The sequence below is a fragment of the Solanum dulcamara genome, chromosome 5 (genome assembly GCF_947179165.1).
Source record: "Solanum dulcamara chromosome 5, daSolDulc1.2, whole genome shotgun sequence".
Classification (NCBI taxonomy): domain Eukaryota; kingdom Viridiplantae; phylum Streptophyta; class Magnoliopsida; order Solanales; family Solanaceae; genus Solanum; species Solanum dulcamara.
Genome location: NC_077241.1, coordinates 70791611 through 70812469, shown reverse-complemented (window position 1 = coordinate 70812469; position 20859 = coordinate 70791611). Strand labels below are relative to the sequence as shown.

Sequence of the window (20859 nt, the reverse complement as noted above, 5' to 3'; positions counted from 1 at the left end):
ATATCCATGATGAATGGTGCACGCATTCCTTGTATTTTAATTTTGACGGGACCTATCGGTGGCCCTCTAAAGTTGGCACCAATTTTCACTTATACATCTTAACTAAGCTTTGTTCATTTTAGACACCTCAAGTAAGGTCCCGATGTGTCATTTTCACACTTTGTGCTGACTTGGCACATTGCATGTGTTGCACCCATTTTGAGCGCGTAAAGATCATTTTTTTTAAAAAAAAAATTTAATTTTTTTTTCTTGTTCTTCTTCTTCATTTTCTAGACGTTTTCCTCCATAACTTTGGACCTTGATTTTGTAACCTCATTGTCATTGCCTAGATCTAGTTCTTATTTTCCTTCTATTGTTAATTAGTAACTGATATTTTAAAAGTATAGAAGAAAAAATTATGTCTTTGTAAAATAAATTTTTCAAAATAGTTTCTTTTGATAGTGTTTCTTTAGAAGACAATATGGGTGGGGAAGGAGTTGAGTTGGGGTTGGTGGAGGTGGAGAAGACGATCTGATAAGGTGGAGGAGGGGTTGGGGTTGGGCTGAGTGGTGGTGGAGTCGTGGTGAAAATGACTGGGTGGGGTGGGTGAAGAAGACGACTAGGTGGGGGTGGGTTTTTTCTTTTTTTTTTTGAAAATCACTTTTTTTTAGAAGATGAATTTCTTCTTCTTTTTTTAATTATTATTTGGGTAAAAAATGTCACATGTCATCAAGTTAATGACATTTTTTTTTACTCAAAAGTCATTATTTTAAAATTATTTTTGATATATATGCCACATGTCTTCATTTAATTGGCAACTTTGACACATAATCGGCAAGTGTATTACACACATTTTAGATATTTGAGTAATTGTAAAAAAAGTGTCAAAATGACACATCGCAACCTTATTTGAGGTGTCTAAAATGAACAAAGTTTGATTGAGGTGTCTAAGTGAAAGTTGGTGCCAACTTCAGGGGGCCACTGATGGATTCTGCCTTTAATATTTTTTTTTTATCGATTTAATGTGAAAATAAATGTTTTACCTATAGAGAACAATATGTTGGTCTTGATTGAAAGTCCCTAGATAATTAGGTATCCGAGAGATAAAGTTTCATCTGATATTTTATCAATAAAACATAAATGATACTCCATCTGATCAGTATAGAAATTAATAATATAGAAGCAGTTCAATTTCTACGGTTTATTTGTTATAGCGCCTATGAAGTTGGAAATTAACTTTTTTTTATTGTTTGTCCATAGTGATAGAGGAAGTGTCAGGACCTTTATCATTTGCGATTGCACTAGGTAGGATCCTTGGACTTCTGGAAAGGGTTAGTGTTGCGATCCAAATCTGATCGTGAGTAACACTCACACTAATTCTTTGATGGAAGAACCAAAATTACATTCCAAACTAGCATCTTAATATAACAGTAAGCATAAAAAGATGTGGAAACGATTTTTATATTAGTTTTAAGCTGAATTCCCATAAACTCGTAAAATAAATTCAAACACAGTCATAATATGGTCAAAACATGCGGAAGTCAACCTCTTAGAACCTGAAAGTAATCGAACCAAAACTACTAAGTAATAATTCTAAGAGCACGGGGATGCAACCCCCAAAACAACAATGTAAATTAGCATTTGAAAGGTCTAAGTCCGAAAAGAATTGACTTAGATCCTAGAAGAATCCACGGCAGCCTGAAAGAGATGGCTCACCCTTGGATTCCACGATCACTAGTCTCCTAACTGAGGTTTGTCAGTAGCCGTCTGAAGATGCCATGTACTCAACAAGAAAAGAGTAAGTGTAGTATCATTACACAAAATCAACGGTGTACTGGTAGGATCACGCGGTCAATCCAGTTGGTGAAACATGCACAAATAACTACAACATAGTAAAGACAAGCATATATGGAAACACATTGCCAATTATCATTTCATAAGTATATACAACTTCACAGCGTCAATCTCAATACAACAGTCAACAATAGTCCTCTCATGGGACCCATACTCAAACTGCTAGTTTGTACCAATTTTCTTCTTTACCTTTTCTCCGCTTGAATTCAGCAAGTAGAAATATACTTTACTCCTGCATCTCTTCTCTTCTATCTCTTGAAGAGAGCGACGTTTGAGCAGAATGATGTTGAGATCTTCTACCTTGATATCCGCACTTTTTCAATCTGTAACAAAACATGAATCTCCTTAAATTGTTGGTGTAATATACCACAATTACAATAAATTACAGTTGAAAATAAAATAACAAAAATGAATAAAAATATATTCAGGCTGAGGCGCGGATATCTCGCTCTCTTTAAGAAGATTCAAGCTCATTGCGGCATAATCTACACCGATCCAACAGTAATACTCTTGACTTGTCTCCTCCATGATACAACAGCCCAACAAAGTCGTACAACTCAACAACTTCGGATTAATTGAAGAGTCCAAAGCTCCACATAAGAATACCTTCCTTCAACATATGATTACTCTCTTTTGTATAGTAAATATAGTTGAAGACTTATAATATAATCTTTGTCTCAACTCTCTCTTTCACTATTACACATTACAATATTTTTCACGCTTAACATATTTCATCTCCTACTTATTTTACATTCATTTCACAAAGGAAGAACCACCATTATTTATAGGTGAAGAAGTTGTCCATGTAATCAATGGGTAGAATGAGGGATAGTAATGTGGTAGATGAATGTGATAGATGTTACATAAGTTATTAGAAACTAATGATCATATGAGTTACAAAAAACTAATGACCATAAGAGTTACAAGAACTAATGGTCATATAAGTTATCATATAAGTTACAAGAATCAATAGTCATCTTTTACTACAATTTATACCCACTAACATATTCACTTAATATTTTATTTTAATAATAAAATGCATATACAACAACATTTCCATGTAATGGTAGTTGTTAATGTTGTACCATGGAGAGTTGAGCGGAACAGTTAGCCATGGAGTCTTAGCTCTGTTAGACTTTGGAAATCATGTGTATTCCCAAATAAAAATAAAAAACTAACTTTGAATTAATTAAGATCCACAAACAATCACACAACAATAATCCAAGCAATGTATATGTCCCTTCTTTGCTTGATTTAGTTGATGCTTGTGATTTTTCATAATTAATATATAAGTAAGTTGACTCATATTTTAAGTAGCAATCTCACAAGATTAGACTAAAAATGTAATTTAATGAATTTTAGACAAATATGTAAGTTCTTACACTCAAAAGGCATTCACAAAGACATGATACCAAACTCATATAAAATACAGACAATATAATTACCTTCTCAAACAGCATAATCATTCTAAATAAAATCAGAGTGGGCCTCGACGAATAAACATCAATAAGTTAAGCTCATTTAGGAAGATAACTTTTGAATCACTATAGCCTCTAACTGTAATGACACGTTCTCGTCTTTATGGATAAGCCAAGGGGGAATAAATTTGGGCCAGAAAACTTCTGAGTAATAATTTGAAAAATTTAAGCCTACATCAAACTTGAATGAATTTTGAGTCAGATGAGGTTTAGGGTAATCCGCTAATGGATGGGGGATTTAGTTATCAATTTGATGGTTTGAGTTGATAACCAAGACGTTAAGCAGCCTGTACGGCTTTACGAAATCAAATTCGGGCTAATAGAACTCTTATAATTGATCTTGGAGTTAAGGATCGATTTTAGAATGTCATGATTTGAGGGCATGTTGAAAAATGGGGGCTTGTGACTCAAATTCTGAATTTTTGTCCCTATGCAACACACCACGACGGAATTATTATCACTATGACGGGGCCGCTATGGCGGGGTAAGTGGCGCCATGATGGAATAGTCGCGGTTTTAAACTCGGAAAAGTCTCAAAATCGTTTTTATTTTCCTCACTTCATTCTTGAGAGATCAGAAGAGACCTAGGGCGATATTCCTTCAGTTTTCCACCAATTTTTGTGCAAAAAGCAAGTTAATCGCTCTCCTAACTTGTATTTTGATTCTTAGAACCTAGAATCCATGGTGAATATCTCAGGGGAGGATTCTTGGCCTGAATTTAATGATGGGAAATAGTCCTAGTTGGGTGATAGGATCATGAAAGTGGTCAAGTTAGGATTTTGATGTAATCCATGTATTGTAGATCGTTATTTGTTGATTCCTTGTAATTCTTGTTGTTTTTAGACCAAGAACAAGCTAAGTGACTTCGGAAAGGGAAAGCTCCAGTTCTTTAGAGTTTTCAAAGCTTGATTTCGAGGTAGATGATGATTTATTTCCCGTTTGTATTATGGGTGCCATTAAACTGCAATTGATGATATTGTTTGCATGCATGAGACTAGGAAAAGTGTAATGGACTTAGTGAAATGACTATTGTAATCAGTTGCATATAATGCATCTGTTACTTGATTGTGCAAATATGTGAACTATTCATTGTGGACTGTGATTGTGATTGTGATATTTGATCGGGTGTCACTTTTCGACACATATATTGAATCGGGTGTCACGTTCTGACAAATTTATTGGATCGAATGTCACTTTTCGACACATGTATGGAATCGGATACCTAATATTTTTTATGAATGAAGTGATATTTCTTTTCATGAACACAAAGTGATATTTAAATTCTTAAAATAGAGGGGGTTTAGGAATGAAAAAAAATCATTGTGAAATTTTGATTTTTGCATAGTTGAGAAATGCTCTAAAAAGAGTATTACAAGTGCATTTATTCGTCTTGAAAAATCATATGTTATTGTTGAATATGATTTGATGAATTTTGGCTCTAACATGTTATCAAAAAAATGATTAAAAAATATTGAGTAGCCATTTTGACATTAAATATTTGGTGAGATTAATTTCATTCTTGGAATGAATAATATCATAAAAACATATGATGGAAATTTTCTTGTCAAGTCACATTATGCTAACAAAATTGTAGTGAAATACAATTTTGTTGGTTGTGTAAGTCTTGCAACTCCTTATGATTTAATTGTGTGGTAAATAAAAAGGAGTTTGCTAGACTAATAAAAAATGAGATGTGACTAATGGCACTTGATATAATATTGTGTATATAGTATAGCATGTACAAGTAAATCGGGTATATTTACTTGGTACGAAATTTGATGGCTTGTTTTATGAGAAGAATATTATGCTATACTTAAAAGTTTTGTTGGTGCAGATGAGAAAATTTGGTGTTATTTGTTGGAGTTGAGAAAAGCAAATTATATTACTTGCTAACACTACCATTGAGGTTGAAGAAATTTTTTTTTAGCTTCAACTAGTGAAAAAGTAAAGTGATTTATCATATTAATTACTTTATTTTGAGAAAATAAAATTCTCTAATTTTGATTTAATTGTGATGGCACCAATATTATTGATAGAGTACAAAATCGTTATTGTAACGATAAATTCAGACTCATCGAGAGAAAACACAATATTGTGAGATCATATTGATAAGTGGTATACCATCAATATTAATTGTGTTAAAACATGTGATAATCTTGCAGATTCATAAACTAAAGCCTTAGCAAGATAAGAGTCTGAAGCACATCGAGGGAGATGAAATTGAAGCTCATAAATTCTGAATCATATATGAGGAAACCCAACCTGAGGACTAGATATCCTATAACCAAGTTCAATGGGAAAAACGAATCATATGATGACTTGTTGTGAACACACAAATATTTATTTTATTCAATCCCTATGGTGTGAGTGTATTTATCCTGTAATGTGTGGAGGTTGAGTTTAACAACTCTTAATGAAAGTTTGTATCTCGTATGAGTGGGGTGTCGAATTACAGGAGCACCCTTGACAGATTTCACATATGTGAATGTGAAAGTAGGTCGCTTTCTATGAGAATGAGGCTTATTCTCAATAACACTCATGAAACCGGGATAGCACAAGGCTGTAATGTGCTGGCTATGAAAGCTTATGTCAACACCTTGATTGTTATGTGTAAGCAGTGATACCTTATTTTTCTTAAGCAGTCATAGTTCAAATCTGAGACCACTACTGACTCTGGAGTAAATGTTACTGTTTTACTAAGTGAAGGTTCAATGCAGAGCACACTTTCATTATGCGTAATAGTCTACCTTCAACTAAATTGTGAAGTACTCTCTTATTTTAATATTAAAATAAGTGGGAGAATGTTGATGTATATGCATTTTATTATTAAAACAAAATATTAAGTGTATATATTACTGGGTATAAATTGTGGTAGAAGATGACTATTGGTTCTTTTAACTTATATGACCATTAGTTTTTTGTAACTCATATGATCATTAGTTTCTAGTAACTTATGTAACATCTATCACATTCATCTACCCACATTACTACCCCTCATTTTACCCATTGATTACATGGAAGGCTTCTTCACCTATAAATAATGGTCCTTTGTGAAATGGGTGTAAAATAAGTATGAGATGAAATATGTTAAGTATGAAAAATATTGTAATGTGTAATAGTGAAAGAGAGAGTTGAGACAAAGAAAATATTCTAAGTCTTCAACTATATTTACTATACAAAAAAGAGTAATTATATATTGAAGGAAGGTATTTTTATGTGGAGTTTTGGACTCTTTAACTAATCCGGAGTTGTTTGAGTTGTACGACTTTGTTGGGTTGTTGTATCCTGGAGGGGACAAGCCAAAAGTATTACTGCTGGATCGATGTAGATTATATTGCAGTGAGCTTGAATCTCCTTAAAGAGAGCAAAATATCCGCGTCTCAGTCTGAATATATTTTTATTCATTTTTGTTATTTTATTTTCAACTGTAATTTATTGTACTTGTTACACCAACAGGAAACAAACACGAGAGTGATGTTTGAGTCTTGGTGTGTTTGGAATGAGGTTGTACATGATGTTTGCTGGACATCGATTATATTCCATTGGTCTTTCTAAGGATCGGCAACATACCTGGAATTACTGTTCATCTAGAGAATATCAGTCATCCAACTTAGAAATCATTAAAGTGTCGGAGAACGGAAACTTCAACTAATTAAGAAAGAAGAAGAAGTGCTTAAGTCTGACCATTTTGTGCTCGAATTCTAAACCGCCGAGGTGTCGCTAGATGCTTCTGATCAATGGAACACGAAGAAGAGAAAATCAAATTATGTATGACGAGCCTGAGTCGAATCACTAAAAAGGTTATGATGATCACTTTTAGAGTCACTAAAAATGTTACGATGTGCACTTTTAGAGTCACTTAAAATTATCTTTGAAACTCAAATCATGGTTAGCGTGCTAGTTTTATTAGATTTGAGAGGTGTAAATCACATTAGAAAGATAAATCCGTCATCCTTGAACAAGCTCGAAGAGATGAGTTTGAATTTTAAATTTTTGAAATAGAGTGATGTTTAACTTATTGAAATAATTAATTTATATAGAGATAAAAGAAGTTCGTTTATATAACTAGCTACATGTTATAACCTAAATATATTATTACGTGGATGCAACATATTATATTAAGTTGTATATTTTTAAAAACTTACCCTTAAACATAAGTCAAATAGCCATTGAGAAGGCCGATAAAATACTTTCTAGGCCTTTTGTTCCCAAGGTTGTAACTCACTTATAAATAATGAATCCTAATCATTTCATCACATGAATAAAATATAAACAACTAATCCTCTTTGATGTCGTAAATAAAAATGTTTTATTAAAGCCCTAAAAAGACAATAAGATCTGGTCAGCAGACATGATCTCGTCATCCCATTGTCTCATTTTCTTTTTATTCCGTATTCGATATTCTATATTTTTATTGAAATTTGATTACATTTGAATTATGTATTTTAAGAATGGTGCTTTCAAATATGATTCTTTCGAGTTTGAATCCGAAATCTTGCTTAAGAGTGGGGATCTCAGCCATCTCACTGTTAGTAGTAGAGGCAAAGTCAAAATTTAAATTTTATGAATTCTGAATTTTATAATAATGATTTCAAGTATTAATAATTAGATTTTAAACTTAATATTTATATATATACATTATTTAAATAAAAATTATTGTGTTAGGCTGAATTCATACCGGACTTCTATCTGCCCTGACCAGTAGTTTCCATGAAGTTGCTACTCAGATTTCAGTATCTTCCGTATTTTTTAAGTAATTCTTTAAATTTACTACAAGTGGGTATGTACTTTGGCATATTGATAAATAATAAAATAATGATCCAGTTTTTAATAATTCTCCCAAAACAAGGAGAATTATTTTAATTGATAGAGACTTGATTACTCATTTGGGTTATTTTATGTCCTAATTAATTAGGTGGTGTAAATAATTTTAAAATACATGTTTGATGATATAACATAGATCAAAAAAACTTGAAAAGAAAACAACCATATAAGAAAAAATTTCCAATAAGTTGTTGGGAAGATATTGCTGCTTCTCAAAAGGGACGGTCCTTATTAGTTAGGAAAGTTTATCTTGTTTTACTTTATAAAAAATAATAATATTTTAGTGAGTTAATAAAGAACAATGAGACGATTATCAATTCGCTCATTTATCACCTATAGATTAAAGAATAACTTAATCTTCTTTTTAAGTTGGGCTTTTTCTCCTTAAAGTTTTGTAATTTTATTCCAACTAGTACTGCAAAAGCTTATTAAATCTTAGGATTAAATTATTTATTGTGAGACAAAATATTTTTAAGAACAGTAAGTTCGCATACCTCAAGTTTTTTAAAACTATTTTTTTCAGATTTTATATTTTTCAACATTTACTTATTAACTATTGTATATACCGAAAATTTAAAATATATACCAGCTGAGTATTTTATAAATATTTTTTCCTAAAAAAGTATGTGGTGTAGTATTTTTTAACTACTTTTTTTTGGATAATTTCTTTTTACCGCATAAACATCCGCGTTAATTTCCCATTAATAACATTCCAACCAAAACTAATTAATTTAACATATCATCGAAAATAATACTTTTTTCATTTTAAAATAAGAATCGCTTTAGTAAATAAAAAATTATTCCAAAATAAGTGATTTTAGAAATTTAAAATAAAAATAGTAATTGTTTCAATTATACTCTTATATTAAAAAGTAGTAATTTTTTTAATAATACTCAATTCTTAAAAAATATTAAAAAATAAAAATAACTTAATAAATTATAATTTATACTTATTATTTTCTTGTTAATATAAAACGATGCGTATTATAAGATTGAAAGTTGAAAAAAAAAAAGTGACCTGTAATGGTCGACAAAGAAGAATTGGATCCACGTAAGTACATAATAAGTACAGAAAAAGAAGATCCGCATATTCAATATGGATCCCCGAATTTTCCACAAAAAGACATTTTATTCCTAAAACTTTATCCGCCAAAAAAGTTTCGGCATTGTGATTGAACCTCCTTAGGTTTCTTATAATTACATTAATGTCCTTCTAGGTTTCTATAATTACATTAAATACCTTTTGCAGTTTTACTAATGAAGTTTGCTTACTATACAACTTAAATGTCCTTCGTGTAGACTCTATTAATAAATAAATTATGCTTTTGGAAAAAAATATTGGGCTTTCTGCATATATCGATTAAATGAGAGGTGGCAAAATTAACCTATAAAATTATAACTCGCTCAATTTGTTTAAGTTAGGAATCTAACAAATATTTTAATTATAACTTATATTAAAATAGGTGGTGGTGAGGTGACCGGGAGAGAGAGAAAGGAAATGGAAGAGAAAATGGCGGTGGAGGTGATGATGAGAATGGTGGCGGAGAGAGGCAAAACGGAAGAAAGGCTAATTGGTGGAAGAGGTAGTGGCAGAAAGAGCGAAAGGAGCCAGGAACAAAATAATTAAAAATTAAAAATTAGAAAAAAATATCAAATTTATCCTCCGTTTAAAATTATTTTAAAATAAAGATATTTTTTTTCTCGCATAATTCATAAGAAAATTTGACCCCAATTAGTAATAAAAAGCACTTATTTAACCTCCACTACTAATGGGGGGTAAATTTATTTCTTTTCACATCATTCAAGGGCAAACTTGACCCTTTACCCTATAATTTATATTACTAATATATATTGCTTGGCTTAATTAAATGAGAAGAGACACTAATACGGAATAACGAGTAGTCACTTCTCCAAAATAATATAAAGAGTAACATATGTGCATGAATATAGATTTAATCTATCTATAAATTTTATTTAAACACTCAGATTATGACCTATATTTATGAGTACTTGAACAATATGATAAAATCTTTCTATTAGATATTTCTAATTTAAATTATGAAAAGCTTTTGTGAGACGAAGAATTAAATTTGCTCTTGAACAATGAAAATGAAACAAACTTAGATAAATTATACTGTCAATTTATATAGGTTATAGATATAGAGATCTAATAACCAAGAGTAAAGACCAACATGCATTGTGGTACAGTGGTGAGACTGTTTCACTCTTAACAAGAGTTCTCAAGTTCGAGCCCTGGATATGGAGAAAATCATGTTGGGAATATCATCACCGAATGAATTCTGCATTGCATGATTCAAATTTAGTCAAGACTCCAAATTTAAATTTCGGACACCTGGCGGAAGAAAAAACAAACAAAAGCCAAGAGTGAAAGGAAGCAAATAAAAATTCTTGGTCAGCTTGCCATCCAAAGAACTAGAAAGAAAAGACATATTAGTCAACTTTTATAATTACTATAAAATCCATATGGACAATATATGGCAAGTAGATGCTGAGTCAATTAAAACATATTATATGGTGATGATAATTGATAATACAAAAAATAATTATAGAATTAGGTAGTAATAAGTAGGAGTTATTAGTGATAATATTAGGTTATAAGTGCATGTAACACACACATGTTGATATGCTTTGTTCATGTGCCCCTCACACTCCCATTTTCTTATTTCCTTCATTACCTCTATTTATGGCATTTGTGGCACTAACAAATATTATACTGGCATGTACCATACCATAATTTTTGATTTCACACGTGTCACATTATGAATTGTTATATATAGTCATTCCCCCTCCCCATGTTTTAATTTAACTGTCTGTTATTCAAAATATATTGGACTGATTAATCCATGTGATACAGTGAGGTGCCTGTAGTTCGTGCAAAGAAGTTATTTTTTTTCTCGATTATTCAAGCTTTTAAGAGGTATTTTTTTTTATGAACTTATGTTTGATTAAAATTTACTAGAATGTTATCTATTTTATGTGCAAATTGTTTTGAGATTGCTTCTGTTGTATATATGTTTCTAATAATGAATAAGCCTGTTTGTATTGAGAAGAAATATTTTGTTGACATTTATGTGTTTTGCTTTTCAAAAACAATTTTTTTTCGTTTCTAAACTCATATATTTTCGATATTTCATTTTTTCAAAAAACTAAACTAAAAGCCAGATGAATTTGTGCATAAGTCCAAAATTTCGATACGTATGAACCCTAATTTTAACTTGAATATCAAATTTGCAAAAAGTAATACTAGTATTTGATATACTAGGTAATTTGTGTTTGGCATGGAAAGACAATTCAAAATTTGTAAATGAAACTTTAACGAACTTTAAAGAAGAATCAAAATTTATTTAAAATTTAAAAATAAATAAATATTTGTTTAAAATAATTTTCAAATAGTATTTTAAATTTTTTTGAACCAGATCTATGGACAAACAAGCTATAGTGGAATATTATCTTAGTGGGGCAGGGAGTGGGGTGTTGCCCATAATACAATGCCTCGATAAAGTCGATTCAATTATGTATTATATATGCAATGTTTGATTATGAGGATATCCTCATTTGGATAATAATAGAAACAAGAAAATGAATAAAATACCTCTTCCTTTCTTGGTGGAAGTGCTATTGCTTTTGTTATGTATGCACATTGTTTTAATTTATGTGATTTTTTTTCCCTTTCTAAAAAAAGTATATTACATTTTTTACAATTAATTATAACTACTATGGAAAGAGAGAAAAAAAAGGATGAATTTTTGTCATCTTCTTTTAATCATAAATCTTTAGGCTTTTGTTTTAAAATAAAAACTCCTCATTTTTACAAGTTTAACTTAAATCTTTGCGAAATATTCTTAATTTATAAAGATGTAGACAAATTAACTTTAGCTAACTCAGCAGAATTAGTTCAAGTCTTTTACGAGAGAAAATCTAAACAGATTAGCTGGCTTTATTTGTTGCCAAGTAGAGCAACCTTTAATATTCCCTTTCTTTTTATTTTACTTAATTTTTAGATTAAAAATATTATTTTATTTATCAATTTTACTAATCAGGAAAATTTTCAATTTTTTTTGCATATTATTTTTAGAGTCCGTTTGGATTAACTTAAAAGTTGGTCAAATATACTTTTAAGTCAGTTTTTAACTTCTGAAAATATTTGACAAATATAAAATAACTTAATTTAAGTTTAAAATGACTTAAAATAAGTTAAAAATCAAAAATAGGCCTCTCCAATTTTTTATTTTTTTGACTTAAAAATCATTTAAGTTGGACTTTTTATTTTTGACTTAAAAACTATTTTTTTAAAGTCAATTCAAACGGACTCTTAGTATCAATTATTGCTTTGATAATTATAATGTAAAATAATTTTAATAAATCATTAACAAAGACTAGTTTAATAAAATACCGCAGTAGAAATTAATAACTTCAAATGCACCCGCAACAGCAAGTGAGATTACTCTTTTTTTAATTAGAGATTTTGGATTGAACCATCTCATAATTAAATTTTGAGTATGAAAGAAGAAAATTCTTAATAGAGAGGGCTTGCTTCTCTCGATTGGGATCCTACATAACATAAATCTAAAACAGTTGAACTTTAATACAGATATTAATTTGAAACCAAAATTTCAAATCTACTTAAGAAAAAGGTATTTTTTTTAAGTAGGTCCTTCTGAAAAACTGGAATGACGAACCGGACCCAGGGGTACTTCTTGGCTTTTGTACAGTACAAGATGATGATGATGATCATTAGCTATAAAGAGTACCCACAAGAAACAGGAAAGATGAGTTCTATAGTTTCATACCTTTTCTTTCACTTTTCTGTGACAAGGAAGAGAAGGGGTTTATAGTATATAAAAAAAAGAAAAGAGGTGGGTTTTATGTGCTGATGCTGAAATTGGGTTCCTCCAATAGCATGGATATTGGGAAATCTTGGAATAGTAGTAGTAGTAGTGTTGTCAGCTCCTTCCATAGTTTTAATTTCAGTTACTTCCATTCATTAACGTCAGCTGTCTTGTTTTTGTCTTTTGGGAGTTCAGTTTCAGCACCTAAAATGGCTTTATTTAATTTCTCCACCATTACACCTTCTTTTGATGATGATTTAATTCTAAAGTTTTCTCCTTTTTCATTTTCTTGAAGAAGAAAGACTCCAGTTTAATCACCACCACTCTCTCCTCAACTGTTTCTTTTGTTTGTTTGTATGCTTTCTTGATTGTTTAGTCTTGTATCGTCAGCCCCTTTTGTTTTGTTCTCTTTTTAAAGACCTAGAGAATGCTGTGTGCATCATTGCCAGGGTTGTGTCATCAACAGATGTTGTTCGGTGGTGCTGTGAAGGAACTTTCAGCAGCTATGGATTCTTTGAATGTTTACAGCAGGTAAAGATTTGTGCTTTTTTGTTCAAGAATTGAATTGGGTTTTTATTGGATTTTGATTCTTGATTTTTTTTTATTTTGCTGTTTGAGATGAGTTGATACTTGTTTATTACGAGTAGAAGAAGCATTTGTGTTGCTAGTACTAGGCAAATTCCCAGACCCTTTATTCTTTGAATGTTTACAGCAGTAAAGATTTGTGCTTTTTTGTTCAAGAATTGTATGGGGTTGTATTGGATTTTGGTTTGAGATGAGTTGATTGATGAGTTATTAGTTTCATTATTACTTGATTATTTATGAGTAGAAGAAGCATTTTGTGTTGCTAGTACTAGGCAAATTCCCAGACCCTTTATTCTTTACGATCATCAGGTGTGGTTTTGATGGTCGTGTTGGATGTTGGATTGGGAATGAGAAAGGAAGATGGAACAAATTGGCTGCTGCAAGTACAATGGCACCAAAGAAGAGGAGGTTGAGCATTTCTCCTCTGGCTTCCTCTGCTCTAGCAGAAACCCAACATACATCTAGAGCCGAATTCTATCAGGAGGTTGGGATTATCATTTCTTGTGATATGCCATCTCTATTCAATGTATTTATGTTGTTAAAAAGTGCTGATTTGGTATTATTAGTTCAATTTCTGCACTTTAATCAGTTTATTCCACTCAACATTTAAAAAGGCCTGTTGTCATTTGTCAATTGGAGTATGGTGGTATAAATTTTGGCGCATTCATTGAGGATTTCATGATTTGGCAGGTTCTTAACGATGCTAGAGAAAAATTTACCCAGGAGATATCTTTCCAATCCAAAGACAAAGATATTTCGTTGGCAAAGGTATTTATGAGTGTTGCTCACTTTTTTTTGTTCAAAGCAGTTGATTTATTGCATTTTCAATTGCAAATAGCAAAAATGACTAAGTTTACTTTGCACTTATCTTAAAAAACTGACTAAGTTCACTTTGCGATCATCAATTTTGCATATTCTGTTCATAAATAGTTTTTGGCATTGAGCGATGGAACGGTAGTGTATGAAATGTCAACAGTTGTCATATAAGTAAAATCTTAAATTGGTTTTCTCCTTTGTTTTTAAGTGTATTGATCGTCTCTCACGTGTGTTTGTTGTTTCCTATTTTACGCGTAGGCTTTGCTTTACGTGGCCTCTGAAGACGAGGCATTTATGGCTTTCAACCGGGAGATGGATGCTCATTCACTCCAAAATGAGAGGAGATCTGCTTCATTGCCTTCTCATGCCACCGATTGGACTTGCGTGGAGGCCATGCCTCTTGCTGGAAAAAATCTGAATGAATGGATGGTTGAGTTGGATGTCATTGCGAGAGAAGTGGAGGCGGAGCTTGTTTCAAGAGAAATAGGATGCGATTTGGTTGAAGTTTTAGATGCCGTGAATATGGTGCTTTTCAAGTCAAGGGGTTTCAAAAGGTCACCTGTACTTGTGGATTCAAAGTGTGCATACCTGCATTCAGTATTAAGCTCTGGATATTGTAGTGGTATATTTCTTTGTTCTCTCCCCGCTATCATCATTATTTTGCATATGTCCGATATCCTGCAACCTCAAAATACTTCTTGACCGCTGATAGTGATATCTGACACAGTGCTTACTTTTTTTTTTACAGCAATTTTGCTTAGTGTCATTTATATTGAAGTCTGTCGAAGACTTAATCTGACCATTGTGGGATCCCGAGTTGGGGAAGATTTTTTGATATGGCCTCAAACTGGAAACCCTGAGGTGTGTTGTTCTGAACTCATAGATGATGTCAACATTTGTCTTTGTTCGTCCATCCTGTACCATTTCACTTACTTTATATTCTATTCCTTCAGAAGTTTATAAAACATGGTATTAATGTCCAATAATGTATTGAGATTGAATTGTTTTGTTACTCTTATAGGAGCTATTCAAGGTTATCTCTGGTCATAGCTTGTTTGGTATTGTTAATGGGAAGTGTGTCGATGACCCTAGAGCAAAGGCTTCTGACATCAATAGCAATTCTTTGCCGGGGCTTGAGTTAGCAACAAACCGAGATATTATTGGAATTACTTTGGCTAATTTGATGGTAAGATTTGTTCTCTTGTAAAGAGAAGTCTGTAGCGCTGTTTTAGTTTACATTCATGCATCTCACCATGTTGATGCTGTGGTTGTAACGAAAACTATTCTTTCAGAGGCTTCACTGGAAACGTGCTTCAAGAGCAAATCATGGTTTGATGCTGACTTCTCCGCTTAGATCTGTTGATCATGCAGATGATAAGTCTAGCAAGACTAATTGTCTGAATGTCCCATTGTTGCGGCCTCAAGATTTGAGGTAACAATCTTATCCTCTCATGTTTCCTTTTTACAACTTTTGGGTCTCGTTCCTGATTAAGCAGGCGCCACTTTCTGTTGTCCCTACAGGTTCAAGATGCTAAATTGCAACCTTTGGCATGAGAAAAGGAGAATTGAGAATATTGGACGCATATTGTTATTTTTTTGATTCTGACATACTACTAAAATTCTAACATTCCACTAAAATAACCATTTAATCAATCTATCTTGCTGCGATATAACCGATACTTATTCCTCCACTTAAGTTTATAACAAAACGAACTATAGGGTAAAAGATTCCTCACTGATCTAGCTTCATTAGAAGTCCTTTCTATTTCTATATACTGATCACATTGAAATGACTGGATACTGCATTATGCAGATTGACTTTCCTTTTTACATACTTTTAGCCTCTTCGCCCTTTTACTCCTTTACTTTTGTTCCTCTTCATCTCTCCGACATTTCTTTTAGAAATCCAAGAAAGTTACCCTTATCCTTTTCCCTTTCTGATCTTAAGGATTTGATGCTCTTTTTAGATGCTATAGATACAAAATATACCTATGTTTGGATGCATTTATTATATTCGATAGTTGAGGCCAACTATTCACGCTTTTTTTGTTTCCACTAAATCTATCGGTTCTTCTTACAAAATCAAGTCAATTCTTCTACCCAAATGTCAAATGTTGTTAAACAGGCATATATGCTTGACTGGTGATCAAACATTAATTACTTGGAAAAGGAAGTAGTAGCCCGGGGGGGGGGGGGGGGGGGTTCACAGAAGTAACTATGTTTAGAGAGATCACTTGCTTGATACTGTGTTGCATGTGTCCAGCAGCATTTCTTCTAGTCTATTACATCATAATGCATATCATTCACTGCCACCAGAAATGCATGATGATCTTTTTGCATCTTACATTCTCTTTTAGGGGAGCATTTATTTTTGTTTCTGTTATCCTGCTTTTTTCATCTGTTGTGCATTCTATTAAGGTCGTAATAACTTGTACCTGGTATTTCTTCGTTGTATATCAAGTAACAACGTAGTAGGAATCAAGGCACTTACCAAATTGTAGTACACACATGGGACATAAAGAGTTTTTATCCTATCAAACAGGACCATGACCCTCCTTGGCATTTAATGATTATCACTTAAGCATCAAGTCTTATCTAATGTGCAGAAGCATGCTAGTCCCGAGTATGATGGATCATTTTCCATCTTACTATTCTCCGTGATAAACAAAAAGAGCCAAGATTTGTGTATTTTTTTAACTAATTGCAGGTGTTTTGCTTAAATTAAGGTTTTCTCGGTGATCACACAGATTTCTGACCTTTGCATTAGGGCATTAATTTGTGTGTAATATCTGTTCACTTATAATGGCACAATACTTTCTAGGCTGGCCATTATGGCTTCAGAAAGATTGCTCATTCTGCAGCCACACAATTGGTCTCTGAGGAGAGACCATGGAATGATGTTGTACTATAGTAGGTATGTCTTATCTGAAATTTTCTTCTTCTTTCTCATTTTCGACATGTTTCACAGAACAGATTGTTGTTTTGACATATAAAACATGCATCAGGGAGTATGAAGAAGCAGTTCAGGAGCTTAGCATTTGCATGGCCTTTGCCCCAGAAGAAGAGGCCGAAGTATTGGAACCATTTGTTGAGAAGCTACACTTGTTGCGAGTCGAATCGTCTTGGAAGTCTCAGGGAAAGAAAGGCCATTTAACAATTTCTTGAATTGTTTCTGAGATAGCTGTTTCTGGTTTGTAGAGCCAATTGAGTTTGTATTAAAGGGCACAACCAGTAGAACTTAGCTGTAATATCTTTTTTTTGGCCTTCTGTACATATTTTCCTTCAACCAGTCCTTTCTATAATGGAAAAATCTTCTTGAAGCCTTCAGAAATGAGTCATGCAATGCGCAAATTCGGATTTAATTGGGACACTGGTGGGGAACCAAAAAAACAAGGTTTCTATCATATTTATTTATCTGCAATATTATTATTATTATTTTATGTAAAAAATGCAAACTACTCTTTTTTATGCCAATGTAATAAGATTATGAAAGAAATAGTTTGAGAAAACTACTTCTCCACTGCCAGTTACATCAAATTTGTTCAAGTGATTAATCATTATCTATAAGTTGAGTATGACCTATTAGCTGATAAGCATCTTCATTAATTAGCTGTTACTATGTGTTAATTATTTTATTTAATCATTTATATTTTTTTATTAAATAAAATAAAATATTTTGACAAAATTTCTAATTAATCAATTTAGGTTACATATCAACCTAATTTTGATGGATAAAACAAATAAATGAGTGGATCAGTACTCTGCCCAAACTTGAGTAGATTTGATGAATTATATATGTCCGTATTAATGTTATCACCATTCACCTCTAATATACATGACGATCACATTTGTACAATGATAATAACAATGTACAACAAAGACATCTTGGACTTATTAGCAAGAATCATGTAAGCTATTAAAGAATTGCATATGTGTTTGTTTTCTTGAAAACAAGGCTATTCTCAATCACTATATAATAGATGTACATCAACATCATATTCATCTATATGCATTATTATTATCACCTCTAGTGAGATTGATGTGATTTCTTTTGCCCTCAATAATTTTGGGTTCAGTTGAGTGTTTAGAATAAAAAATCAAGTATCTAATTGGGAACACTTCTCTTTTAATGAATTATTTTTTTACGCTAACATAATAAGATTATTATGTAAATTAAAGAAGCGTGAGAAAGTGTCCATATATCCAATTACATCATGAATATATAATTTGTACAATGCTTATAGCATGAGACTAAAGCAACAAATTTGTACCCTACAAAAAAGTAGGAAAATAAAAGAGGCGTTTCCACAAAATTTGCCTTATTCTGTGAATACAATGCATATTGAATGACATTCATTCAGTTTTTGCCTTTCTTGTAGTATTCATGAATCTACTTTCCTTCAATAGTCTCAAGCATGGATATAATTGTCCTTTTTTTTCCTTCTTAGAATTTTTCTAGTTGTAGCGTTAATTATTTGTTGCTACAAAATTTCATGATTTTGTTCTTTTGTATGTTTTAGTTAGGAATTTTTTTTATTACCAATTTTGATTTCCACCTTAAAAGTGGAACGGTGGCTAAGTATTAATAAGCCATACGAAAATTGGCCATCATAGCTAATTTTTACCAATATTTTTTGGGGAGGGTGTGGTAGAAAAATAGTGTAAGATTAGTACTAAACAGAAATGATAAAATAAAAAGCTTGTTGGTGTCATAATAAATCACTGTCTTGAAAGCGATTTTACCTTCGACTGAAATACAAATTGTTATGATCGATCGCTCCCCAAGGTTCCATAATCTCTTCAAACATGTACTTTCATTGCTGAAAGTTTGGAGGTTGCACGAAAATTACCCATAAAATAAGAAGAGAGAAAAAAGAGGATATTTCGATGTAGATAATTCGCCAAGAAGACTAGTTTACACAGGCCAAGCAGTGGCGGAACCAGGATTTTATCTAAGGGGGTTCAAAATTTAAAGAAATAGACACATGGACTTGTCGAAGGGATTCGAAATCTATTATATATATACATAAAAAATATTTTAATCATGTATAAATAATATAATTTTTCGCCAAATGGGTTCAGATGAACCCCCTGACCACAAGGTGGCTCCGTCCCCGAGGCCAAGAATGTTAAAGGTTGCAAAAGTAATTTGTACAATTATAATAACATACCTAGTATATTTTTATAAGTGAAGTCTAAAAAGAATATTATACGCAAAAGTTATTTCCGATAGATGCTTGACTCAAGAAAATCATTTTAAAAAAAAGGTTTGAAAGAAAAACAAGATTAGAACGTAATGCTAAGATGGAAATGTTGAATAAAGGAAGGTTTCGACAAAACAATAACTAAGGTTAACCAAATTAAAAGAAACACAATAGGAATAAAGTCAAATCATAAGATAGGCCACTAGATGCGAGCCACTGTTTTATTCACCTCTCTATTTCCTTGGATTATAGACTCTATCAAAATCAAATTTCGCCTAAGGTATATCTCGCATGCAAGGGGTAATCAACCTATTTCACTCTCTTTTACTAGTTTTTTTCAAGTCTAATACTCCCACGTTTCAAAAAGAATGACCTACTTTTCTTTTTAGTTTGTTTCAAAAAGAATGACTTATTTCCTTTTTTGGCAATACTTTAATTTCAACTTTCCACGTGACATATTAAAGACATTTTGGTATATTTGACATTACTTTAATTTAGGACCATAAAATTGAAAAGTTTTCTTTATTTTCTTAAACTCCGTGCTAAATCAAACTGTTGTTGATATTACAAGATTATAAATTACAATTAAAAAAATAAAATGAAGAAAATAAATCCACTTCTTGGCTGAGGCGCGGATATCTCGCTCTCTTTAAGGAAATTCAAGCCCATTGCAACAAATCTTTTCACCGGTCCAGCAGTAGTCCTCTCGACTTGTCCTCTCCAGGATACAACAACCTTATCACAAAATGTAACTCAACAAAACTCTGGACAAGAATTGAGTTTAAAGTTCCACTAATAAGAACACCTCCCTTCAACTTATAAGAACTCTTTTTTTTCTCTTTTTTTTTTACAAACTTAATGCACTTAATCTTATCTTTTTTTATCTTTCAAAACAAAGAAGACCTCTCTATTTATAAGAGATGAAATCATTTAAAGATGAAAAAATAATGGAATGTCATCATTATCATTTAGTGCACCATTATGATTTAGTGCCCCACTTATTAGAGATAATTAAGTTAAAAATACGTAACATATGCCACTTATGCAAATTAATATCACTCAATATTAATATTAAAATGCTAAAACTAACACAAACTAAGCCATATTTTTTTTGAAACCGAGTGAGTAATAGACAATTCAGTATAAGAAGGGGAAAAAAAATCTTTTTTTCTACTCAATGGGAACACTTTGTCTTTCACATAGGATAAAAGAAATAACAAAAGAAAAAGAATCTACAAGACGTCAAATCTGAAGGAAAAAATCTCTCAA

The 20859-nt window shown here is 31.8% G+C and overlaps 1 protein-coding gene across 2 annotated transcripts; it reads left to right on the top strand.

Annotated features, from left to right (window-relative positions):
* The first annotated feature begins 12819 nt into the window (after positions 1–12819).
* LOC129889570 (uncharacterized) lies at positions 12820–17717 on the top strand. 2 transcript variants are annotated; one of them, XM_055964929.1, is made up of 9 exons: positions 12832–13516; positions 13880–14054; positions 14261–14338; positions 14645–15008; positions 15135–15247; positions 15408–15572; positions 15679–15818; positions 17208–17300; positions 17392–17717. In XM_055964929.1, the coding sequence occupies exons 1-9, from the start codon at positions 13413–13415 to the stop codon at positions 17549–17551; spliced, it is 1392 nt and encodes a 463-aa protein (XP_055820904.1). In that variant the 5' UTR covers positions 12832–13412; the 3' UTR covers positions 17552–17717. The 2 variants fall into 2 exon arrangements, with proteins under 2 accessions (XP_055820906.1, XP_055820904.1); XM_055964931.1 differs by lacking the exons at positions 17208–17300; positions 17392–17717 and adding an exon at positions 15908–16931 and having other exon boundaries at positions 12820–13516.
* Positions 17718–20859: the final 3142 nt, after the last annotated feature.

Excerpts from the sequence above, each read along its gene's own strand:
- LOC129889570 (XM_055964929.1), top strand. The coding sequence starts at position 13,413 with ATGCTGTGTGCATCATTGCCAGGGTTGTGTCATCAACAGATGTTGTTC. Across the intron at positions 14,339-14,644 it reads AAGATATTTCGTTGGCAAAG|GCTTTGCTTTACGTGGCCTC; the intron begins GTATTTATGAGT and ends TTTTACGCGTAG. Across the intron at positions 15,248-15,407 it reads CTCAAACTGGAAACCCTGAG|GAGCTATTCAAGGTTATCTC; the intron begins GTGTGTTGTTCT and ends TTACTCTTATAG.